This window comes from Lutra lutra, chromosome 12, assembly GCF_902655055.1.
Source record: "Lutra lutra chromosome 12, mLutLut1.2, whole genome shotgun sequence".
Classification (NCBI taxonomy): Eukaryota; Metazoa; Chordata; class Mammalia; order Carnivora; family Mustelidae; genus Lutra; species Lutra lutra.
In genome coordinates this window covers 64,141,444-64,167,706 of record NC_062289.1, presented here as the reverse complement: position 1 = coordinate 64,167,706, position 26,263 = coordinate 64,141,444, and the positions used below count along the sequence as shown (strand labels likewise).

General features: G+C 48.9%; 1 protein-coding gene across 2 annotated transcripts; it reads right to left on the bottom strand.

Moving 5' to 3' along the window:
- Window positions 1-253: 253 nt before the first annotated feature.
- On the bottom strand, window positions 254-26,263 carry UFD1 (ubiquitin recognition factor in ER associated degradation 1). 2 transcript variants are annotated; one of them, XM_047697880.1, is made up of 12 exons: window positions 26,118-26,263; window positions 21,924-22,056; window positions 21,512-21,544; window positions 18,531-18,652; window positions 15,224-15,354; window positions 12,815-12,887; window positions 7,753-7,821; window positions 6,861-6,926; window positions 6,574-6,621; window positions 5,714-5,802; window positions 4,525-4,606; window positions 254-377 (listed from the first exon to the last, which is right to left on the bottom strand). In XM_047697880.1, the coding sequence occupies exons 1-12, from the start codon at window positions 26,118-26,120 to the stop codon at window positions 303-305; spliced, it is 924 nt and encodes a 307-aa protein (XP_047553836.1). In that variant the 5' UTR covers window positions 26,121-26,263; the 3' UTR covers window positions 254-302. The 2 variants fall into 2 exon arrangements, with proteins under 2 accessions (XP_047553836.1, XP_047553837.1); XM_047697881.1 differs by having other exon boundaries at window positions 21,950-22,056; window positions 26,118-26,239.

The following is a 26,263-nucleotide window of genomic DNA, read 5'->3' as shown; positions in this document are numbered from 1 at the left end:
GAATTAGGGAACTCTGCTTTGGCTAAGGCAGTGGGAGCAACCCCTCAAGGGCTGAAAGCAAGAAGGGGCGAGGAGGAGGCTGCCTGCCAGACCTCAGAGTGAGGTTTCTCCTTCCCCAAATCATCCACCGAGTCTGACTGTTTCACTTCCAGGTCACACGCAGTAATTCTTAGGTAACTCTAAACAAAACCTAAAGTGACAGAGCATCTTCTGCAACAGTCTCATCCCCATCAGAGCCAGTAACTAAAAGCCATTATGTTGCAATTGATTATTTTATTTTCCAGTCAGCCAAGAGTCCCAACTTATGGCTTTCTTCCCTTTTTACGCAACGACTGTCCTTCTCCAGAGAAAGCGACGAATCTGCCTCCAGCTTCATCCTGAGTGTGAAGATAAAATACTATTTTCAGAAACTCCTTGGAGGCTTAGAATAAACACTTGATTTTGTTGACTCATGTGCCAGCCACCCATGTCCCTTACTTCCCTGTTATTCATCATACTTTGAATAATGGCTTTGAAATAGAAATCATAATCTACTCAATTAAGAAATGAAACCAGAGAATTATAACTATGCCTCGACCACATCCTTTATTCTCAGGTTGAATGTACATCCTTCTGCAGAAGCACCGCCATTTTCAAAATGTAAAAAATGCAAAACACACCCCCAAAAGAAAAATCAGCGATAACTCCACCATTCAAAAATATTTCTGGCCACTTTACTATATATACTTATGTAAATTATTCCCATACTTCCCCAGTCTCAAGTCGATGAATTTCTTTTCTAGTACGCTCTAAAGGCTACAGAGAATTCCATCATCCGGGATAGGCAGGCTTTCACCATTGGATAGTACTTCCAGGTTGGGGTATTTTAAATTGCTGTGGTGAGCAGCTTCATGTGTTTGCACACAACTCTGATTTTTTTCTTGGAAGTCTTATTCTACCATAAAAGGCCTGCATAATTAAATTTTTTTTTCTTTTTTTGGGGGGGGTGTTGCACGTATTTTTTTTTTTTTAAGATTTTTTTATTTATTTGTCAGAGAGAGAGTGAGAGAGCGAGCACAGGCAGACAGAATGGCAGGCAGAGGCAGAGGGAGAAGCAGGCTCCCCGCCGAGTAAGGAGCCCGATGTGGGACTCGATCCCAGGACACTGGGATCATGACCTGAGCCGAAGGCAGCTGCTTAACCAACTGAGCCACCCAGGCGTCCCTGTTGCACGTATTTTTAAGGCTCTCAATAATACGGTCACTAACAGGCCCTCAGAAACATTCTACTAAGCTATTTTTCCCACCAACAGCAACAGGGCCTGTTTTTTTGCAACTGAGAATAGCAGGTACCTTTAAGGAGCTTATACTGCTAGTCAGTAAGAGGCATTCTCCACGGAAGGAGAAGATTTTGTACTCCCTGATACACAGCCCTGCACCTGCCCTGTCCCTCCCCAACACAAGAGTGCATCGCTGGCAGGGCCTGCACACGGCTTTATGTGGTGGCGACCATGTACATCTTAGTCATAGCTGAGCCATTCAGTCTTCCTTTCCTGCAGAGCCTTCTGTTTGTCCCGCTGTCCCTGTGTCTGATTTCTCTCTTCTGCATACATTCCATCACAGCAGGCATCCTGCTGGTTGTGTCTGTTTGAAGGTGTATCTCTGTGGGGACAAAAGGCTGCTCTGCCTGACTGGCCATCCTCTTGGTGCTGCGAACGGCTTCAGGGCTCCCTGTTTCCTGGATCTAGGTCTTTCTTATTTCTACTTTATGTCCTCATTTTAGTAGGGTACATCCTCCAAACACTTCCTGAGAAAGGGTGTTTCAGGAATATCCTTTTGTGAGATCCTACATGGCTGAAAATCGCTTTTTCTTCTCTCATTTTCCCTGACAGGTTGACTGGTGTTACCATGCTAGGGCTGCCTTAACAGAATACCACAGACTGGGCGGCTGAGACAAGAGACATTTAGTTTTTCATAGTTCTGGAGAATGGAAGCCTAAGATCAAGGTGCTGACAGGGCTGGTTTCTTCTGAGGCCTTGCTCTTTGGCTTGCAGATGGCTGCCTTCTTGTGATGTTCTCGCATGGTCTTTCCTCTGCACATCCAACTTTCCTCTTTTTATAGGAAGAGTCAGACTGGATTAGGGGGCCACTCTACTGGCCTCATTTTAACTTAATTGCCTCTGTAAAGGCCTTATCTCCAAATACAGATCACATACTGAGGTGCTGGGGTTAGAGCTTCAACAAAGGATTTGGGGGAACACAATCCAGCCTGTAAGAGCTGGGTACAGAATGTTTTGGAAAAGTTTCCTCTCAGAATTTTGGAGAAGCTACTCCATTATCTCCTAGCTTCCTGTATCCTGTGCTAAAATGATGCTGTTCTTAATCAGTGGTATAACCTCTTTTCTCCTTCTGGAAGCTTTAGATCTTTGCCTTGATAGGGGGCTATTTTCATTCATGGGCTGGACACTCAGAAGGTCCAATGCAAGGGCTGCAAACTCATGCCCTTGCATTGGGGAAAATTATTTTCCTGATGGCTCCTGAACCTTTGGTCTCTCTAATCTCTTTTCAGAACTCTTCAGAAAGTAAAAACTTTCTCGGGGCGCCTGGGGGGCTCACTGGGTTAAAGCCTCTGCCTTCAGCTCAGGTTATGATCCCAGAGTCCTGGGATCGAGCCCCGCATTGGGCTCTCTGCTCAGTGGGGAGCCTGCTTCCTCCTCTCTCTCTCTCTCTGCCTGCCTCTCTGCCTACTTGTGATCTCTGTCAGTCGAATAAATAAATTAAAAATCTTTAAAATTTAAAAAAAAAAAAAAGTTGTGCTAAAAAAAAAGAAAGTAAAAACTTTCTGACTGCAGTCTCCACACTGGGGGAAGTTGGCTGGGACATTCCTCAGGGGTTGCCAGACTATCCAGAGAAAGCTCCTCCAACTGCAATGAGCAACCCTGGCAGCCAGCGTGGGAGGCAAGCAAGGGAAGGACACCGAGGGCAACAATTCAGAATTCACTCATTCTTTTAATTCTGTCCTGCTATCCACTGTGTTGATGGCCCCAATCTAGGGACCTGTCATAATGCCTCTTCCGGAAGATAAGCCTCCAGCCTTCTCCTGGGGTCAGGCAGGTACAGCCCCATGGTGGGGAAGGGTGCTGCGGTTCTAAGTTCTTTGTGACACACATTCCATCTTTGGCCCCCCATTTCCAGAGGTACCTTTTAGGATCTACTATCTAAACCAATCGGCCTTTTGGCTTTCTCCACAGGCAGCTCAGGATGCAGCTTCCATGGCCTGTGGTCTGTTACCTCTTGTCCTTCTGTTCTGGGGCTTTCAAAGTTTTGTAGCAGTTGCCTCCTCTTTTCATCAATGTCTTTATTACCTTATTACCTTGTGCCACAGCTTTAGTGGGGGTTCAGGATGGGGTAGAGCTAAGCGTGTGCCTTCAATCCCATCGTCAGCCGTACATTCCTTCTAGACTGGACTTATGGATTAAACAGCTCCAGCTATGCCTGCCAGCCTTGGCCTCCCTTCCCCTCATCTCCCACAGTTAGGTCACAAGTCAGCCTGCAGGAAGCCCATGCTGAGGCCTCTAGGCCTGAGGTAGCAAGCCCCAGCCTGTAGCTGGCAAAGGCCTGGAAAGGCACTCGAGGAGGAATCAGAGGCTAAGGTCTCATTGAGGACCACACTTGTTTCCCTGAGCCTGGACGTTCCCCAATCACCCCCCAGGTAGAGGGGAAGAGTTCAGTGGTCAAGAGGCTGGTGATGGCCCAGCAGGTAGGAGCTAGCCAGTGACTGATCCTGTTTAGCCGCCCATCCTGAATAGGCTCACAGAACATCTGCCCTCTAGCCTACCCTAGATGCCCAAGAGACTGAGTCTTTGAGAAGAGGAACCAGGAGAGTGGTGGATCTAAAGTGTTGGTGTTCTAGACATACACAGCACAATGGCTATGGCTGCTGGGTGGTGTGGGGCATCTGCAGTAGGGTGTGCTGGGTTTTCTGAGCTGGTTTCCAACACTCGGAAGAAGTGCCCAGAAGTTGGGAACGAACCCTTTGCAAACACCTGCCCCAATCTGCAGCCTTCCCTTCCTGTAACAGGGAATTTCTGGGCCAGGGGAGGCCATGTCTAGAGGGTGGTGGCACAGAGGCGGCCATGTAGTGGTCAGGAGCTTGTCTCTGTGGCCTGGGTGCCCTCACCTCCACACACCCTCATGCTCAAATCTGTAAAAATGTGGATAGTCACAGCAGCCACCTCAAGGGATGGTGCTGGGGATTAAACAGTTAAGTACAAAGCACCAGCATGGGGCCTGGCACTTGGGTCAGAATTCTGTGAGCTGGTATGACGCTGATCACCACTACCAGGTGTCACCAGAGCTATGGCCTGTGCACACCCCTAACACAGCCTTAACAGGACAATCAGGGTACCAGGGAGAGGGGAGCCCTAGGCATGGGTCGGAGGGGGTGGGGTGGGGATATGACAGAAACGGCCTCATTCAGAATGGGAAGAACTCTCCAGTCATCGCTAACAAACCAAACTTCTCATTACCAGTGAAATAAACTCACCTCTTCAACCTTTTTGACCAGTGGACGTGAATTTCTGATGAAAGTGATCTTACCCAGTTTAAATTCATAATTGGGAATTCCTCTGTGAAGGAGAGGAAGGAAAAAAATGGAAAAATGTTAGTTGTGGGAGAAAAGAATTGAAGTTCATTCCTGACCATCGAGAGAAATCAGGCAGAAAGAGGCAAGCGTCATCCTAGTGACTCACTCTGGGCTATAGCACTGTACCCATTCTGGGCTTGGCCAGCCCTCTGGTGCTTCCCAGCCTCCTTTCTGAAGTAACCAGAAAGCAACTGGGGCAGAGGCCTGTGGACCTGATGCATGGCCTGCTGTGGAGGATTGGGGGACCCTTACCATCTCTGTTCTCTAGGCTCACAGACCCTGCAAGGGCTATATTCTCATTAAACTCTTTATGCTCTCTTAAGAGACTGGGTAAAAACCCACACTTCCAGGGGAGCCTCACTGGCTCAGAGGGTCGGGCATCTGCCTTCACCTCAGGTTATGATCCCAAGGGCCTGGGATCAAGCCCCATGTTGTGCTTTCTGTTCAGCGGGGAGCCTGCTTCTCCCTTTCCACCCAGCTTGTATTCTCTCTCTCTCAAATAAACAAATAAAATCTTAAAAAAAAAAAAAAACAAAACACACCAAAAAACCCACACACCCAGCATTCTCCTTCTGCTCTAATACACGAGGTAGACAGGTGACATATGTCATCCCCACCACCTCCATGACAGCCGCCAGAGCAGGAAACCTGCTCTGAGAGTCCCTGAGCCAAATGACAAAAAACACATTAAGGCAGCTCCGGCCTCCTGTTCGAGGGAAGTTGACATAATGGGACTTGATCAATTATTGGAAGTCACAAAACAGGAAAATAGAGAGATGACTAAACAGGAACCAGAAAGACCTGAAACAGCAGGGCAAGCTGATCAGGTACCACTTGGAGGTGGGCGGAGGCTGGACCGCAGTGGGAGAGGCTTGGTGAATGAGGCAGGGCACCGATCTCCTCCCCAGTGAACCCCCGTGGAGAAACACGGGCTTAGGTGGTGCTTCGGCCCACTGAGGAGAGCAGGCAGGGGCCAGTCATCCACACCACCAGCCTCCTTGGTCCAGGCTTTGTCTCCAGAGCTTGAGTGAGGCAGCCCCGGCTCAGGAACATGGCACAGAGTCTCCCTAGAGGATGACAGAAAACCCACCTTTTGATGTCTCCAGGCTTGACTGGGGAGGGGCTGGGTTCTACACCTTTCTTCTTCCCATCCAGTCTATTCCCGGAGCCAGAGAAGGCCTAGATGAGGGAGCAGGAGAGTGCGAAAGAGCTGGTGAGCACACACACACATCCTGTGGCCAGAGACTGATGCCAGGATGTATGGGGGAGGTGCTGCCCAGAACCCTTAGGGACTGAAGCCCTCACTCCCCAACTGCTGGAGTACAGTAGGCCGAGAACTTTCCACCAGCCCCTCAGGGGATTGCTGTGAGATGAAAGGAGCCTACTGCTCAAACACAGCCACCCTACGTGGGCAGCCAGTAGCTAAGGACAGGTTGAAGGTTCTGGCTCTAGCCTCTGCGGGACCAGCCAGTTCGGTGCCCTAAGGGTGGGCGAAGGCCTCTGTTGCAGCTGCCACACACAGCTCAGCTCCGCTTTCCAGGCCTGACTCCTCTGCTGCCTCCCAGTACCCTGGTGCCAGAGCCCTGGTTATCTCCACCTGCTTCCCAGGGAGCCTAGCTGGCCGCAGTGCTGGGAGGTCACGCTGCAACTTCCTTTCAAAGAGTCATGTTCTCAGAGATAAAGCAGAATGTGGTCCCCTCTGGTGAATATAAGAGAAGGGTATATGTGTGTCCTATTTTAACTTTTTGGTAGGTTAGAAATCTTCAAAAAGAAGAAAAATTGGAGCCTGCCTTATAGAATTGTTTAGAGGATTCCAGGACAAAGTGGATGTGAAGGACCATGTCACCGAGAAAGCACCAGATATGTGCGTGCACAAAAACCGCATCCCTGCAGAGGAACCCAGATGGCACGGCGGGAGCACAGAAAGTGAAACTGTGGCCTGGTACTCACACGGAAGCCCAGCTCTCCGGCATAGCCGCTGTGATCAGCTTCACCCTCCTGACGGGGACAGAAAGACGGGTGATGAGCCTCTCATTGTTACGCTATCCCTGCACCCCCAAAAGCTGGGACATGCTGTCCCCTAGGAGCAGGGCACATGGCCGTGTCAGCATCAGCAGAGGCCAATCGCGATGTGTCCGTTGCCACAACACGCGCGGGACACCCTCCCACAGAAGCCCCATCACTGAAGAGGGCAAACAGCGCCAGGGCTGTGGAGGGACGCCGGACAAACGACTTACAGTAGACTCCTCATGCTGGACTTGTCTTTCGGGCTCCTTATAGCCCAGTGGGGCATCGAAGTCCACCTGTGGTCCCAAAGGGAAGAGTATAATTTTGAGATATGGGGGCACTGAGGCTTCCTTAGCATTTGTGTTTTCACTTGAGACAACTATAGGTTCACATGTGGTAGCAATGCGACAGAAAGCTGCCCCTGTATACTTTGCCCAGATTTCCCCAATGGTAACATTTTATAAAATCACAGAGGATCACCGCCTGGATGGCAATAGTGGCACCGTCCTGCCCTCCCATTCAGATTTCCTCCTTAAGTTCTCACTGTTTTATCACAAGTTTAAGTCAGTGTCTCCATTGCCACAGTTGAGACACTGGATCGTTCTGACCTCAAAGGGACCCCTCAAATTGTCCCATTATAACCACACCTGCCTCTCTCCTGGCCTGCTCCTGACGCCTGGCAACCACCACCAAGTCTTCCATTTCTAAAGTCCTGCTGATTTCAAGAACGTAGCTAACAAATGGAACCAGAGAGAATATAACCTTCTGAGATTGTCCCCTCTTGCGTGGCAGCATTCCCTGGAGACCCATCAGGCTGCTGTGGGTACCAGTAGCTGCTTCCTACATAGAAGCTGAATAAGCTTCCTTGGCTTTCCAAAATATCCCGCTATGGCATGTCTGCAGTGCTGGTGAGTGCGGCCACCTCAGAACTGGCTACAGCTTTGCCACCTCGCTTGGCCGCAAGTAGGTTACCAGGTCCGCAGCCTCCTCTCAGTGTTCTGGTATCACCTTCTTCTGCCTCTGTCACCCACACGGTCCCAGGGGCTGCATGACACCCTGGTGGGGCACTGACTGCCCATCTTCCCCTGGCCCAAGCATATTGCAGGCAGCAGAGGTACTCACGTTCATATCACACTCAATGATAGATACGGCCTTGTCAGGCTTCGTCTCCATCACCCGCAGCTCATAGATCTGTGGGCAAAACACAAAAATCAGTTGCGCGGTTTCATGGGCTGTCCCCACTCACATACTGTGGCCCCCTGCCTAGCTCCTGCGGACATGCTCTTCACCTCCATGACACCATCCCCCAGCCGCCACCTCTTGCTGTGACGAGGGGGCTGGCTGTCTGCTTGGATGCCTTCCCATCACTCAAAAGAGGCTGTTCCCTATAAGTGGTTCAAATCAGGCAGGGTAGTTATGCATCAAATTGCAAAAGACACAACCTTTATCCCAGGAAGTTCACGTCTAGGAATTTATTCTGAGTAAATAATTAGCTAAACAGCCCAAGAGAAAATTCTGAGGCGGCTCTCTCCAATATGACTAATGATAGTGCGTGCTCAAAATACCTACCGATAAATCAGTTAAATGAGTGTTATTTGTTCATATATAAAGAAATTAAGTCACCAGTGGAATACTATGCAGTCAACGGGAAAATAAGTTTAAAGACCAGTCACACTGCTATGTGTCCGAGTCAATCTCAAGTATGTAACAAACATAAAAAAGCTCTGAAGGGCAAGAGTTGAAAGTGGCGGAATCTGCTTTTTCCTGCATTGTTTTTGGTTTTTTAGCTAGGGTATGCCTTGCTTTTCTAAAGAACAGTCTGGAGAGTCCCACCATTAAAAAAAAACCCTAAACATTAATGAAGTGAGAGGGCTTTGTGTCCCCAGCCTGTTTTCTAAAATTTCCTCATGGGGCCCCTGGGTGGCTCAGCCAGGTAAGCATCTGCCTTTGGCTCAGGTCATGATCCTAGGGTCCAGTGACTGAGTCCCAGGTCTGGCTCCTTGCTCAGCAGGGAGACTGCTTCTCCCTCTGCCCCTCCCCCACTGCTTGTGTGTGCTCAATCTCTCTCTGACAAGTGAATAAATTAAACCTTTTTAAAAAAATAAAGTGTCCTCATTATTTATTGAAGATAAGCAGCAAGGCATGCGTGCCACTGTGTGGATATAACCCAGTTTCTCCACTCAATACCTGGGCTAACTCCACCAGTTTGGCCATCCCGTCTACACCACCACCAATACTGCCAAGATATCCGTCAACGCTGGGGCCACAAGTTCTGATTTTGTTACAGTCGTGCTTTCAAACTGAAGGTCACAGCTGATTAGTGGGCCATAAAGCCAACTGTGTCATAACCAGAGCTGGGAAAGAAAAATTTTGCAAGGAGCACAACAGAAATACTAGACTGCGTTGCATGCAGTAAAGAGAAATGCTTGTGACTTTTTTTAGTTTTTTTGTGTGGTCATGCTGCCTCTAAAACAGTCATTTTATTTATTACTTATTTATTTATTTTTAAAGATTTTATTTATTTATTTGACAGACAGAGATCGCAAGTAGGCAGGGAGGCAGGCAGAGAGAGAAGAGGAAGCAGGCTCCCTGCTGAGCAGAAAGCCCGATGTGGGGCTTGATCTCAGGACTCTGGGATCATAACCTGAGCTGAAGGCAGAGGCTTTAACCCACTGAACCACTCAGGCGCCCTAAAACAGTCACTTGAAACTGTTTTTAAACATTCAACACGTACAGAGAGTTTCTAGTTATTTTTATTGATTGAATATTCTCTTGGAGTGCAAATAGAGAACACTTTCGTTCTTCTTTTCCAGTATTTGGGATGTCCTTGTTTCAGGCTCACATGTTAAATATTATTTCTGCTTTATGTGGGATGTTTACCAAGATTTACTTCGGACTTGCTAGTTTATTTGTTCGCCGTTCCTTTTGGCACACTGGTCTTTCCTTCTAGGATACTGCTTACTTCTGAAGCTCATGCTTTTCAAGTTCCACAGGTAAATAAACTCTCTTGGATTTTGTTAATCTGGAAGTATTTTGATTTTGCTTTCATTCTTTAAAGATGAAGATGACTGGTGACAGTTCCTTTCCATCCTCCTTTGGAGATACAGTCGATCCTTGAACAATGGGTTTGAACTGCACTGGACCACTTTCCCGGGGAGTTTTCACAGTCCAGTGCCTTAAATCTGTTTTCTCTCACTTGTGACACTTAGTAACATTTTCTCTGGCTTACTCTACTACAACAGCCCAGTTTATGACACACAACCCTACACTATGTGTGTTAATTTGCTGTTCCTGTTTATGGTAAGGCTCCCGGTCTACAGTAGGCTATTAGTAGTGAAGTTTTGGGGAGTGTGAAGTTATACACAGATTTTTCACTGTGCGGGGCTGGGCTGCCTAACTCCATATTCTGCAAGGGTCAACTGTTTTCTGTTATTTTAGGCTATAATGGCTACCATTCTTTTTAAGTACCTTCTCTCTGCCTACCTGTCCATATCCTATTCGGTGTCTGCAACTCACCCTGTGGGATATACACTATATTCCCTGTAAATGTGGGGTGAAGGCCAGCTCTAAAGCAATTTCCCTTACTGCCTCTTCACAACAGCGACAGTCCTCCGTCCTCTCCTGCTGGCATTTTCACTGAGTATGTGTGACTTTCTCAGGATCCCCAGTACCCTAGTTTCCCCTGCGCTCATGGCTTTGACTCTCTGTGTAGAATTCTAAGGCCCTTCTGCAGATTTAGCTTTCATTTCATGAATTCTCTATTAGCTGTTATTTAACTCTTTGACTGTTTTTTCAAATGTGCCTAGTTATTTTTGGTAGTCTTTTGCTGATTGCTAAGTTTTATGATTCCATTTACAAAAATTCCTTTGAACATTTTATACGTAATTACTTGATGTTTGCATCTGAAAATGCCAATACTGGGTCGCCTGGGTGGCTCAGTTGGTTAAGTGTCTGCCTTTGGCTCGGGTCATGATCTCAGGGTCCTGGGATCGAGCCCCATGTCTGGCTCCCTGCTTAGTGGGTTCTCCCTTTCCCTCTGCCCTTTCACCCCCTCCCAGTTCATGATCTCCCTCAGATAAATAAAATCTTCCAAAAAACCCACAAACTCCAGAAAAGACAACAAAAAACGAAAATGCCAATACTGATTTCGCTAAGGGTCTATGTCTGCTTTTCTTGTCTCTGCTTGGGCATCTGGTGGTTTTATTATGAACTCCTGTTTGCTTGCTCAATCTACAGTAATCCTGAGGGTTTAACTAAACGGGGGCTGCTTCTCCCATAGAGTATCTGAGTTCCTTCTCCTGGGATGAGGACAACATCCACCTCTGGATCTGTTTAAGCCCCTCTAAAGGCCTTACTTTAATGTGAAAGCCTCCAGTTCTGATTGCTCACTGACGCATTGGCATGGTCATCTGCACACAGGACAACACTGAGAGAGATTCTTTTTTTTTTTTTTTTTTTTTTTTAAGATTTTATTTATTTATTTGTCAGAGAGAGCGAGGGAGAGAGAGCGAGCACAGGCAGACAGAATGGCAGGCAGAGGCAGAGGGAGAAGCAGGTTCCCTGACGAGCAAGGAGCCCGATGTGGGACTCGATCCCAGGACGCTGGGACCATGACCTGAGCCGAAGGCAGCTGTCTAACCAACTGAGCCACCCAGGCGTCCCACTGAGAGAGATTCTTAAAAACCTCCTATGTTCTAAGCAAGACCAACAAGACAGTCACAATCTAGACTTTATCCTAAAGTAAATTGGGTTTTATCAGAAAGGCCCTTTAGAGTATCCACCCTTCCCAACTTCCAAAAGTAGAGGTCCAAACAAGCATTTCATTTCTATGCCACTCACCTTCCCTCTTCATGCAAAAATTTCAGTATACTCCTTTATCATCAATTTGGATTATATTTAGCATTACTACCTTCATATTAAGAATGTTTACATTAAAGCGGCCCATAATTAATTATGAAAGCTTCAAGTATTCAGTTAAGGTAGAGAGCACCTAAATTGTTCCCCACTAGCTAAAGGGAACATGATTATTTTTTAGTTTATGAGAAAACATCAAAGTGTGATTCAAAACCCACAAAACTGAAAAATAAGGATTCTCAGCAACAGATGCCTCAAACAGAAGGAAACTGAGAACACTCTGGATCCCTACATTGACATGGAGGGAGCAAGCAGCTGAACCCAGGCACCTATTCTCGGTTGTGAGAGCCCGAGTCCCCGACGGGACAGGAGAGTGTGTGAAGGGGCAAGGAGCTGGCCTTGGGGAAAGCCGAGCAGGGGCTGTGGTCACTCCTGAGCACCAGGAGGTCTGTTCTGGCAACTCCACGAGGGTCACCATCCATAGTCATAGCGGGTGAGGGTGTCCACATGGTTGTGCTCCATGCCTGTGGCAAGATGGGGAAGGGGCAGGCTTGCCAACTATGACAGCTCTCCTCCGCCTGTTGCCACAGATAATGGGGACGTGGATAGCGTCTTGAATTTTGTGTCGCTTATACAGGACACAAATGAGAAACAGGAGGACGAGAGACATTGTCTAGATCTAGAGAGCTAGGAAGCACTGAATCACAGACGAACATATACGGTATTCAGACCCAAAAGATTCATGTCCCAGGGGAGCTTCCAAGGGAAAACCAGGGCTGAAGAAAACAGGAGGAAGAGGACATGTGCTCCCGTGAGAAGGAGAGGTGACCTCATGTAACACTGTCCGTAGGCAGAGCCAGGCTCTGCTTTCCCTGTGCCCCACAGGACTTGGGGCATGTTGTAGGGGGCCAGCTCCTCAAATCACAAGGACAAGGACCCAGGCTGCTTTGTTTCTGTGTCCCCAGACCAGCAAAGGGATTAGCTCAGATTATGGGTGCAGTGAAGAGCTTCCCAACAGAGACACAGTCAACACTGTTGGCATCATGGGACGCAGACACATAATTAATAACGTGAAGCTCAGGCACCTGAAAACGCAATCAATCAATTCTCGAAACAGAGCTGATGAATGAATTACTACAGGACTCTAAACATGAACTCATGGGAACTTAAACAAGCAAGGAGCAGGCAGCCATCATGATAAAAGCCAAGCATACTCTGCCTAAAAAGAACCCCCATTCAAACCCCAGAAGGACACTGTTGGTACTCACTGGCTGTGACCTCTACTGACCAGGACTCCCGGCCCTGCTGGCCCCATGGTGGAGACACTCACCTTCTCATTGTAGTTGATGGCAATCACATCCCCCGTGGTCAGACAGGCAAAGTTTCTCAAGGCATTTTCTAATCTGCAGACACACACTGTCAAGGTAACATGGCAACATGGGCACCTCAAATCTGAAACAAGTTCCATGAGGGGTTTAGATAATCACCGTCATTAATTTCTACCACACAGACAGTGGGATATGACTCAGCAATCATTATGGAAGGGTAAGCTCCTAGCACGGATGAATCTCGCAAATGCCGCAGAGGGAAAGAACCTGCCACAAAGTGTTCCCTCAAGAAAGGCAGCTCTCTGAGGGCCAGGAGGCAGTGGGAAGTTCCCAGGGCTGGAGGTTGGGTGAAGCCAGGCAAGGGCACAGAGGACCTCTTGGAAAGATGGAGACGTTCCGGATATACAAGTGTTCCCATTCGTCAACCCATCAAACTGTGCATTTTACTCTATGTAAACTATACCTGAACAAGTTGATCTTAAAAATCCCATGGGAGCACAGAAGAAAAAAAGACAGAGTGTATGATAAATAGGCCCCCTCAAAAATCAAAAATGTTCTCTGACATTTTCATTGTTTCTATCTTTTGGGTGGTAACCCAATTTTAGGGGTATGTTTAAAGAGGAAAATTTAAAAAAAAAAAAAAATTAGGAAGGAAAAAGTAACCTATAAACTTCTTTTCTAATAATAATTAATAAGAATGTCTTAGAAACTGAATAAGCCAAATGCCCAGGCGAGGGAGTAATGCCTATTCACACGGAATATTTTTACCACGTTATCCTCATCAATTCGGAGGATTATTTTAAATAGAAAGGTCACATATACACTGTGGCTCTAGAACCCAGCACTGGAACATGGGACAGCACGTGAGGCTCTCAGAGTCTCACGGAGGGTACAAGACTCAGCCTGACTAGAATCCCTACTCTTCCTCTCACCCTGTTTCTTACTCAGACAGTCTTCTAAGATGAGAATAGCTTTGTGTAAAGGGTATTCTGTGCATACTGTCTTTGTCCCCTTGCATAAAATGCCACGCTGTTGGGGTGCCCTGCCCTAGGCAAGAGGCACTGAGCTGTCCCAGCCAGCCCTCTGGGCCTCTGGGGGCGGAGCTGGCCTCTGCCTCACAGCTCTGTGTGCCCTCAGCCTCTGGGCTGAGTCTGGCTTTTACTATGAGTGTCTCTATCCTGTCAGCCTGCCCGGGGAGCACCACACTGCCTCTCAGCTGACAAAGGGGACACTCTTTCTCTACGGGCTAAAAAGTTAACCATGAGGCTCTAGAAAGAGCCTCTGAAAACTGTGTGGTAATTCTATGTCGAAACACACATGAAAACCAGAGAAAAACCGTAAGGGGCTGCAGTCACGGAGGCAGACACGTCCGGGCCCCGCAAGGCAGGTGAGTATATCCAAGGCGGAGCTCTGAGGTACCCGGGCAAGCGGATCTTGCCACAGGATGTCATCCTACCTGTAAGTCTGGAAGCATTCAACAGTGAGTGCCAGTGAGCACAGCTCCCCAGACCCCCACAATGTCCAGGGCCCTGTCATAGGGGACTTGACAGGCTTGTCCACAGACATGGGTCAGCAGAAGACAACACAGTGCACCCACATCCAGGACGTGGCCAGCAGCAGGCTCGCTCCTGGGTTTGGGGTGGGGACGGGGATGTGCAACTGGGGGGAGGCAGTGGAAAGAGACTTTTTTTTTTTTAACTGTCTACCTATCTGTATTGTTAAATTGTGTTTTTTTTTCAAGCCTTTTAAAAACAGGCAGCAGAGTGACGGCTCTGTAACATGATGTGAATAGCCAAGGTGGGGCCTCCAAGCCAGAGGTCTAGACCATAGAGGACTCACAGCATGCTCCTTGCCCAGGCCGGTTACTCCTTTAATTATCAACACACATGTCTGGCTTACGTTGAGAGACTATACCAAAAACCACTAAAACCTATAATCTTTTCTTTCTTCTTGCTGACAGAAAATGTACTCTGTCAATGCTCCCCACTGGTTTGGAGTGCAAAGTGCTAACCCTGGGTAAAAGGTGAGGCTGAGAAGTGCTCATGGCTGAGGTGGGGCACCGGGGGCCCACTGGGGTAGGGCCTGGAGGGAGAACAGCCAGCCTCCTTCCATCAAAGCACACTGAGCTTTGTGCCAGGTACCCTAGTCCACCTGGAGGAAGGGCTCCATTTTGCCCTCAAAGAAGTGTCTGGAAGAGGCCCGCCGTAGAGCTCCTGGCAAGATTGTCCAGGGCCAGGCCGGGGTGAACATGCTGGCCAAATACCCTTCTTCTCAAACCACAACTTCAATCACAAACAAATGTGTGGTCCTCAAAGCCGTGCGGCACATGGTCATCAAAAAGCTCGCTGTTTACCGACTGCCGGCACACCCCTCCTTTGTCCAGAAGAACCCTTCTTATCGCAAAAGGATACACTGCTTTGGGGTTGGTGATGTCCAGGAAGTCAGGGCTCTGAGGCTGGAATTTGGAGTACGTGGCCACTTGAAGGTTGACACTCTCCACCTGAACCAAGCCCCCTTCTTCCAACAGCAAATTCTGCATCATCTAAAGGAAGAAGAAGGCTACATGAGGCTCTTGGAAATGGCCAGCATCAGCGCCATCTAACCACACATACGGCAGGCCCAAGTCCAACATTCAGACGGCCTCATTCTTGGGTCGCTGGAAGAGGAGTCTGAGATGAGGACTTGAGGACAGGTAATTTAACCGTAATTTGACATTAGGAAAGAGGACAAAGCAAGCCAGGACACAAGTCAAGGACATGAAAGGAAGGCCTTGGAGTGCTACCAGGAGGCTGCCGCTGGCAGTGTGGGTGTCTCTGCCAGCCTCTGAAAAAAGATGGGTCCACTGGAAGGGTCACCTAGAAGGGACAGCTACCAGTGCTAGGTCTCTTACAAGCAAAGTGTTTCCCCATAGAAGCTCACCGCCCCTACTCCTTGAGCTATCCCACATCCAACTTACAAGGCCTTGGGGTAAACGGCTGCAATGGAGGCAGGACAGTGATGACATCCAGTGGGCTCACCTCACATGGAATGGCCCCCTAGCTAGGGCACAGGGCAGTGACGAGCCCTCAGAGGCGTCTGCTACAGGGGGTCATATAAAACTGACAAGACAACCCCACACCTCTATGTAATTGTCCTGTGTGGTAGATGCTGGCTGAGAAACAAGGTGCAGAGAGAAGAACATAGGCCTGTGAGTACCTGGTGGGCAGGAAATCAAGACACCACAACCAGGCTGACACTTGGGGGTCAATGAGGGTAGGCCAGAAATGAGAAACCCTGCATGTCTTGGAATGGTTTTTTTGCTTTTCTTATTTTAGAGTCCCCCCGCCCCAAGATTTATATAAGAGAGAGCGAGAATGCGTGTGCACATATGAGTTTGAGCAGGGGTAAGGGAGAGAGATTTCAAGCAGGCTGTGTGTGAGCGCAGAGCCTGACGTGGGGCTCAATCCTATGACCGTGAGATCATGACCTGAGCTGAAACCAAGAGTTGACCTCCTAACCGACTAAGCCACCCAGGCGCCCCTTGGAGTTTCTTACAGAGAACTTCAAACATATAAAAGCAGAGAATGGGGAGGGTGTCTCGCTTGCTCAGTCAGTAGGGCATGAGACTCTTTGATCCACGGGTTTTAAGTTCGAGCCCCACAGTGGGTTGTAGATTTAAAAAAAAAAAAAAAAATGCAGAACTGCATGAGTCAGCATCTACACACCCACCCCTGGCTTCAACAGTGATCAGGTCAGTTGACCTTGGTTCCTCAGCCACTGCCCCACTTCCCGGCCCCATCCCACAATGGGCTGCCCTGGAGCTGGTCCTGGGCATCATATCCCCTCAAGAACACTTAACCCAGATGGCACTGTCAAATAGCACTGCTGACCACAGAGGCTCCACAGAGGTAGTTGGAGGAGGAGACTCTAAAGGTCCAAGGACAAGATGCACATAAGAGGAAGGAAGGCCAGGGCCAAGGTGGGCAGAGGTCATGAGCAAAGCTGGAGAATGAGTAGGGCCCCAAAGACAAGCCTGCTGAGGTCTCCACAAACTCTCATTGGAAGGGTGCTCACCAGGCTGGAGAGGCAACAGACCTGGTAACTGGGACATTCGGTGACCTTGGAGAGGGACGTTTTCCTGGGAAGTGCTGTAAGGACTGGCAGTCAGTCTGTTGCAGCCCAAGCTCACAGTCCCTTAGGGATTTCCTTGGGAAATCTGCCATTGAAGACAGAGGTTAACTGATGGCTGGAAGAAGGTCATAGCCATTGGCAGCTCAAGGAGGAAAGGCAGGAGCCCGGGTCCCCTGCTTGTGGTTGAATCAGCAGGCTCAGGCAGGACTTTGGGGGGGAAGTAGTTGATGGAAGACCCCAACGGCAGGGAGGAGGCTTGCTCCAGGGCTGGCCTGCTCCTTGTGTGCACAAGCCCCTGGAAGGCACTGGTCACCATGGAGCACAGGCAGTATGACAGTCACCTCGCAGTAGGCATCCATCCACACGCTCCCAGTGTCCTGGGCAGGATCTTGGTTTAGGCCAATAGATGAGGCCTCGGGTGCTAGAAGAAAGTCCAGCATCTGTTGCAGGCTGACTTGCCCTGAAGAAACCTGCGAGCTCCAGGTGGGACAGAGGCCACCGAGCAGCTAACAGAAGACCCCTGCTCACATACCCACTGGGGGTGGAAAGATCCTCAGGCTGGCTCTGATCCCAGCAGTAGCTGGGAAACCCCAAGCCAACCATCGACTCTGGACAAGAGCTGGAAGACCAGCCCAGATAGAAGCAGGTCCACATTATCTAAAGAAACCTCCCAGGGGATATAATATTCCTCAACAAAAGGGATCCAACCAGTTTTCTGATCCAAAATGGTCTGAGAGCCTGGACAAGGGGCCACCCAAACCCTATATCTGTACGGTTTTCCCTAGGTTACTGTCTCCTCTTTTACCTCTTTGTAAGAGTCACAAAGGGGCTCTGAGGATCCAGAATGACCTGGGGAAGTAGTCAGTGCCCAACACTTCAGCCACCTACAGCACTCTATCTGATGAGTAGGATAAGGCCTCGTGCCTATGAGGGGCACCTGTAAACCCACAGGACAATAAGGCAAGGTTTTGAGCGGCAAATGCTGGGAGAGCAAGTGAACAGGGAAGCAAGTTGAGTCTGGGCTTTGAGGCATAAGTAAGAGCTCCTTGGGGGACTGAGGCTAGGAAAACAACATAGGAGAGGTAAGGCAGCAAGTGAGATGGGAGAGTAGGGTTCCTGGTAGGGAGGGGGCTGGCCAGGCCTAGCACTCAGGAAGAACCCAGGCTAAGAGAAAGTCTGAAGGCAAAAAAGAGAGGCTTTGTTTCTATGGCAAGGAAGTGATGTGCTCTGGAAGGACTCAGTTACAGACAAGCATGGAAACACACGAGTGTGTACATACCCATGCGTGACAGAACTGGGGAGAAATTAGTAGAAGTGGGAGCAAATGTATTAAAACATAGAACTCGGTACTCAGACCACTTTAAAAATACTCCTGCTCTATTATTTTTACAAAAGCCTTACCCAGGAAACGGCAGGTAAAGAGCATGGCTGTGGTTTCTGGGCTATTGGCTGACCAACTGTCAAAGAAAAGGCCACCCCCCAGCACACAAAGCCTTGCTTTGCATCCCATCCTTGTAGTCCTGACACACACTGGGGGCTACCCTCCTATGGGGCCCCAATCCTGAGATAGGCCTATAGATTCTCAGAGACCGGCACGGCCCCACTCACCCAGTGCGGGAGGTAGCAGATACCCTCGTCAGCCACGAACTCCAGCACACCGCAGTGCGTCATGCGGTCGGAGTTCTTGTTGGTCAGTTTGAACAGCATGGGATAGGTAATGTTGAGTCGGCCTAAAAAGGAGAGAGAGGATGAGGCACAGCTTCTGTGAGGGAGAAGTTCTATTCCCCAAAAGTGCTCCTCTGAAAATCAGCCTCCCTGGGTGCCCCTCATGGCTCCACAGGGCCTAGTTCCCCAGAGCAGGCAGACCCACAAGGCACTCAGGCCCCTGGGTGCCTGCCCACACTTCTCCCATGCACGTCACCTGGCCCAGAGCACAGGAACGTTTGGTCACCTGGGGATACAGTACTGGCTTACGCTTGAGGCTTTCAGAAATCCCAACTTTAAAAAGTAATATGGTAACTCATGTGTTTGTAAATAATTTAATTGCCAACCACATGTTGGACAAAAACCCCACCTGCAGAGGTTTCTAGTTAGAAAGGTGGGTAGGAAAGAAACACGTGCACCGAGATGCTGCAGTGCAGTGGGAAGGGTGGCATGGGGGAGGCAGCACTCCTGCAGTCAGGCCTCCAGGTGAGTCCTGGGCAGGCCAGCTGGGGAAGGAAGGCCAGAGAGGAAGCAGCCTGAACAAAGGCATGGAAGGAAGGGGAGCCCAGGCAGTTTGTGAATGGCTGGCCATCAGGTGAGACTGGGGTGAGTGTGGTCAGGAGGAGAGGGAGGCTGGGCCAGACACTAGGCTGGGTGGGAGCATTCGTCAAAGTGGGCTCTCAGCAAGGTCATGCATGACACAGTACGTCCCCTCACTCTAGTGGTCCGGAGACCAGGCTGCACAGACAGCCAGAGGCAGGCAAACCCAGGAGGGCAGGAGGTACAGGCAGTGTGAAGCAGGAGACCCAAAAGAGTCAGGGATCTGGGGATGGGTCTGGCACAGACTGATGCAGTGACAAGTAACAAGTGTTTGCTACATTCCAGGCTCTCACTTACTCTTTCCAGACCAGTGAGGTAAGAACGACCGTTACTCCTTTTATCTATGGGGAACTAACATGCCCAGTCAGCAAGAAGCCCAGGAGCGACAGCGCTGGGATTCAACCCAGGCTGCCGGCCCAGATCTGAGGCTTAACCACTGAAGCTCACTTTAGCCTGTCTGCTTAAGCAGATGTGGCCACAAAAAGTTCATTCAGTGGCAGGAGGTATGGCAGACTCCGCCTGGGATCTCCCTGAAAATTATGGTGATGCAGATCAAGTAAGAAGCTTGGGCAGGAAGCCAGAGACGGGGGAGAAGAGCCTCCAGAAGTGGCAGCAGTGGGCGTGGGTGTTCTCGCCCCATCACCAAGGGTGACTTGGAGGCTGGAGTACAGTGGCCAAGGGCCCAGAGGCCAGGGCTTCTGTCCCCACTGCACCTGTCAGCTTCGGAATCGTGAAGCAGAACAGTGGTCAGTCAGGGCTGTGAAGCAGAAGTTCCAGCCAAGGAGCCAAGATTCTTGTGGTTGGAAGAAACCCTTGTGCTCCTCAGTCTGGTGGTTTTTACACCACATTTTCTGACTTAGAGAAGTGTGTTGGGGCTCCTGAGCCCTCTGCCCGTCTTACCTCCTCCAAACTGAGCAGTGACCCTTTTATAAATGAAGACTCTCTGTAAAATTTCGTTTGGACAAAATTTCTTCCATGACTTAAGAGATCCAAACGCTGATCTAAGCCCCCTGTCCCAATCCGTGTCTCTTCTCAGACACCTGGAACAAGGGTCACACCTGGCACTCAGTGCCTGGCTCAGCTCAAATGGAAAGGCAGGCTCTCTGGGGGGCCTTGTTTCCATTTCTGTGATGGGGCTATGAACCCCATGGGTCTGTTAACCCCCTGGCTGCACAGAGGCCAGAATTACAGGCCTCCACCGGGTGTGGCCACTGCCACTGCCAGCACTGATTTAGCCCTGCTGGCTAAAGGCGACCTCCTGCCTTGACTGGTGTCACATGGGCTTGGGCTATTTACACACCTCCCACTGGGCACCCTCTCAGGAGGAGGAACTCCTGCCATACAGAAGCTTTGACAGGTGGCTGCTGTGTGTCCCTGTTTAAAGATGAGAATACTGAAGTTCAGAGGCCAAGTCACTAGTCTACAGGCCAGGTGCAAAGCCCAAGCTGGAATGCACCAGACCCACACCCCTTCTCAATGGTGCTGCCCCCACGCCACCCACTATACCAGACACTGAGTGTGGACCTGCCCTCTGGTGGCCTCCAGGGATTCCTGCCTCAGATAAGAGAAATTCACACCAAAAACACCACTGAATCTCAAAAGGAACTGATTGCGCCCATGGCTGGGGGACATGAGGTCTCCATGGGTTGTTCTCATGGGATGAAGGGTTGAAGAAAGAGGAAGTATAGCCACTCTCACACCCATGGGACTTTCTCACTCCTGCTATGAGAGAAAGGACCGGATGAGCGTGGCAGCAAACAATAGTTCAGTTTTTTATGTGCTTTTCAATGCAGAGGGGCAGACAGCGCTAGGAATTCGGGCCTGGAGCTGGGGGAGAGATGAGAAGTCTGCTGCACAGCACCCTCCTGGGAGCCCACTGCCTCCTTTAGGAAAAAACCTAGTGAACCCAGCCAGTAGCATCAGGGTGATGCCTCAGCAGGGTGGAAAAAAAGCACTGGTGCTCGAACTTTCCTTTAGTCCTGATGGATCCGAATAAGGTGTATATATGTGTTGTGGGGGGCGTGGGGGGTTTCACAAGAGTAGAACCCCCTTCACAGGGGAGGGACCTAGAACTGAGTACTTGCTGGCCCTTGGACAGCTGGCCACCACCTCGCCAGGGCATCTGCAGGCCCAGCTCTCTGGTCCAGCGTGCACCCTCCATGGACAATTCCCAACCAGAAATGATGAAGGTCGCCTATGTCTGGACATACTGAAGAGCATGTGCCAAGTTTCTGATGTACATACGTAAACAACCTCAGTTCCCCAGCCATGGAGAAAATACTTACTGAGTTGATCGAGAGCTGAGGGCGGCATAATTACTGTGGAAAGAATATTTTAAAAACATTAAGAAAATAAAATTAAAAAGGCAGAACAAAAGCCAAAATTTAGTCTCTGTCGTATCTTTAAAACATACTATATGATACTTGTGAGGTAGCCAGCATTTCATGATGGTCTTTCATGAGGAATTTTACTCGCTGTAATTCATGGTGGGGAACCCAATAGCTATTAGCCATAAATCTAATCATAATTAGGACTCTCCCCCCTACCCTAGGCCCCCCTTAGCAAGTTTTGGGCAAGTATGAGTATCACTGTAACTAGCTTCTGGTTACACATGCAAAACAAGGGCTACTGAAGACTATAAGCACTGCAGGTTGAGGGCAGGAAAGGTTACTATTCAAAATAAAAACGAGCACATACTCTTCCCTCCTTTCTCCACATCTGACCTGTCATTAGGCCCTGCGAGCATGGACACGGAGAAGCAGCGGTACTGTGTGGAGAAGCGGTTCTGGAAGACCCGGGGAATCGGGTGGTCAAACATGTTGAAGGAGAACTACAAGGAAGGAAAGAGACGTTGGAGTTAGAACAGAACAAAGGTACATTTCTCACGTCGAAAGCCCAAACAAGTCAGGGCAGTTAATGCAGCGGAATGTTCTGGAAGAACAAGATGCACCAAAATCCTGATGGAGCACAGCAGTCTGCTGGAAGCACTTACTTCCCCGGAACATGGGAATCTCAGATCTGTTTCTACACATTTGGCCCTGCCCAGTCTCGTCCCTCCCGTCTCGATTCCACTGCTTTTAGAAGGTTCAATCTTATTAAAATATACAATTGGCCACATCAGGCCTGTCATTAACCTTTCTCAGTCTCTCACCCCTCACCCAAGGATCCAGGCCAGACCTCACATGTACCTCAGGGACTCGTTACTACGGTCCACAATCTCCTACACCTGCCACACCTGGTTCCTCCAACCGGAACACTTTCCCTCTTCAACAATAAAAAAAAAAAAATCTATTTTTTTAAATTTGAGTGCCCACTATCTGCTGGGCTCTGATCTAATCACTAGCAGAACATCAGTCTAGGCTGTTTGCTCATTGACAAAACAGGTACAACATCCACCCTGGAGGAGCTGGCATTTAAGACAAGGGAAACAAGAGAAAATGCCTGCCGTGTCTGGTGCTGATCAATGCTCTGAGGGCAAGATGGGGTAAGGGACAGAGAGCTCCTGGGAATGCTATATATTTTTTTAAGATTTTATTTATTTCTTTAAGGGCGCCTGGGTGGCTCAGTGGTTTAAGCCGCTGCCTTCGGCTCAGGTCATGATCTCAGGGTCCTGGGATCGAGTCCCACATCAGGCTCTCTGCTCAGCAGGGAGCCTGCTTCCCTCCGTCTCTCTGCCTGCCTCTCTGTCTACTTGTGATCTCTCTCTGTCAAATAAATAAATAAAATCTTAAAAAAAAAAAGATTTTATTTATTTCTTTGAGAGAGTGAGGGAGAGAGCAGAGCACTAGCTGGAGGAAGGCAAGAGGGAGAGGGAGGAGCAGACTTCCCGTGGAGCAGGGAGCCCAACATGGGACTCAGACCTGAAGTCAGATGCTTAACCGACTGAGACACCAGGTGCCTGGGACTGCTATTTTAAGTGGGTGGTCAGGAAGGGACTCTGCAGAGACTTGAATGCCAGGAGGGAGCCAGGCAAAAACAAACAAACAAAAACAGGGAACAGCATTCCAGACAACAGGAAGAGCAGGCATGAGGTGTTTGCACTCCTTCCCCTGGCTTCCATGACCATCCTTTCCTTGCTCCAGGAATATTCCCTGCTTTGCCCAGGGTTTGGACTGGTGCCCCTCCAAGGTGCTCTCATGTTGTTACACTGTGGTACGCCCTCATGTTAATAAGTAAACTCAAGACATGGTGCCACCAAAAAGGTACTATCCCAGGTCTTAACATGCGGATTATGGTGAGGCTTAGAAAACATGTTATACAGCAATCTGGAGTCTTCTCAAGTATTGCAATTACCATGATGTCCCTCCTCCCAACCCCCACTAATGTAAAATTACACAACAGGGTACATATCCAAAAGAACTGAAAGCAGGCTCTTGAAAAGATATTTGTCTCATGTTCGAATGTTCATAGCAGCACTATTCCTAATAGCTAAGAGGTGGAAACAATCCAAGTGTCCATCAACAGATGAAAGGCTAAAAAAATGTGGTCTAGGGGCACCTGGGTGGCTCAGTGGGTTAAGTAAGCCTCTGCCTTCGGCTCAGGTCATGATCTCAGGGTCCTGGGATCAAGTCCCGCATCGGGATCTCTGCTCAGTGAGGAGCCTGCTTCCTCCTCTCTCTGTCTCTCTCTCTCTCTGCCTGCCTCTCTGCCTAATTGCGATCTCTCTCTCTTTCAAATAAATAAATAAATAAATTTTAAAAATGTGGTCTACCCACACACAATGGAATATTATTCAGCCTTTAAAAGGGAGAAAAATCACGGGGCGCCTGGGTGGCTCAGTCGTTAAGCGTCTGCCTTCAGCTCAGGTCACGATCCCAGCATCCTGGGATCGAGTCCCACATCGGGCTCCCTGCTCAGCGGGGAGCCTGCTTCTCCCTTCCTCTCCCTCTGCCACTCCCCCTGCTTTTGCTCTCTCTCCTGCTTCCTCTCACTCTCAAATAAATAAATAAAATCTTTAAAAAAAAAAAAAAAGGGAGAAAAATCTTACCACATACTACAACATGGATGAAACTTGAGGACATTACGCTCAGTGAAAAAAACCAGTCACAAAAAGACAAATACTATTTGATTTCACTTATATGAGGTCCCTAGAGTTGTCAAATTTATAGAGACAAAAAGTAAAATGTTGGTTGCCAGGGAACAGGTGAGGGGAAATGGGGGAATTGTTTAATGGGTACAGAGTTTTGGTTTTACAGGATTAAAAAATTCTGGACATCCAATACACAACAATGTGAATATACTTAACATTACAGAATCTATGCTTAAAAATGGTTAAGATGGTAAATTTATGTGTTTTTTACAAGTTTTAAAAAACATCTCATAATGAACAACTATTTCCCTTTTTAAAAAAAATATTTTATTTATTTATTTGAGAGAGATCACAAGTAGTCAGGCAGGCAGAGAGAGGGGGGAAGCAGGCTCCCTGCTGAGCAGGGATCCCGATGTGGGGCTTGATCCCAGGACCCTGAGATCATGACCTGAGCTGAAGGCAGAGGCTTTAACCCACTGAGCCACCCAGGCGCCCCTGAACAACTCTTTCTTGACTGGATTCCAAATACACATTAAATAGAGGCAAAGCCGTCTACTGATAAGGTCTATTACTAGCAATTCCAAAATTAGCAAGATGAATCTGCGATCTTCCTGAAATACAAACACAGTATGTTCCTGCCTAGAATCTCAAATGGCTCTTCAATCCCTGGGAGTTTTAGCATAGTAGTTTTCAAGGGTTTATCTCTTCTTTTAAGCACAACTCTGTTCCACAGTCTTGGCCAGAAGCGTAACAAATGTGAAGGTAGACCAGTGGGGGATTCCCGTAGCTTTTCACTACACGTACCCCATCTAAGCCATTTTTTTCTCTTTGCTTTCATTCCTTCTTAAATTAGAAACCCCCCACAAAGTATTTAACTGCCCCTAACAACTTGCCTTCAATCCACCTATGAACCTGACCTTCTGCCCCTCCCTGCTGCTCCCAACCCCAAGTCCTACTTTCCTTTAGGACTTTCCTTTATAATCCCAATGCCTAGCATATTGCCTAGACCTCTCAGGTATTCAACGTGTTTAAGTGGATGAACTTGAGAATGGAAGCATGATTCAACAATGACATATTTCGGATAAAACCTAATAACCATTACTTCTTTTTGCTAAAATAAACAAGTGACATTGAGGCAATGCCGTACAATGGCAACAGGACTAATCTTGCCGCCAGACACACTTGGCTTCAAATTTCCACTCCCACTTCCCTGATCTAAACTACTTTTTTAAACCTTGGGCGTTTTCACGGTTAAAATGATGATAATCATCCTTACCTCCCAAGGTACTGTAGGGATTAAATGGGATGAGGAGTAATAAGGGACTGTGGGTGTTAAAAACTGTGTAAAAGAAAGAGCGCCAGCAAAAACTAGCTACTACTGTTATCTTTACTGAATCGCTTAAATAGCCAAAGGCGTCATTACAACCGAGGCCATGACCCAGAAGTACCGCGCTGGAGGAGAACTGGGGCAAGGGCTGAGTGTTCCCGCCCATGGGAATGGCCCCCAAGCATTATCCCTGGGGGGTCCCCCGACTCGGCTCCTCACCCCCAGCAACTTTTCCATTAATTTGGTGTTATGGAAACCTGTTACATGCCTAGCACTTGTGAGACCCATGGGTGGACCGAAACGTAGAAAATTCCTTTTCACCCTAAAAGAGTTTAAGTCCAACTGAGAGGAAATTCGAACTGTGCCCGGGACCAACGAAGACGAGCCAAGGCCGTTCGTGGTCAAGGGTCCAGCTCTTGCCCGGCCCGGGTGACTCGGCATCTCCGCGGCCGTCCTGTCAGCCTGCCGGACTCGGCCTCGGCGCCTGGCTCCAGCCGCCAGCCCCAGCTCCCAGCCCTCGCCAGGCCGCGCTCACCATGGTGGACACCCCTGCCTCGAAGATGCCGCTTCGCCCAGAGAACGTTACGATGAGAGCCCGCCGACCCTCTCTGCTCGCAGCAGCCGCAGCCGCCGCTTCCGCTCGGACGCCCTGGGAGGCTCACCGGAAGTGCCGGACCTGAG

Bases quoted from the DNA above. Each gene is read 5' to 3' on its own strand.
- UFD1 (XM_047697880.1), bottom strand. The intron at 18,653-21,511 runs GTAAGTATTTTC...TCTCCTTTTTAG, and splicing joins CTCAGCTCTCGATCAACTCA to GCCGACTCAACATTACCTAT. The intron at 5,803-6,573 runs GTGAGTACCAGG...TCCCTCATCTAG, and splicing joins CCGGAGAGCTGGGCTTCCGT to GCCTTCTCTGGCTCCGGGAA.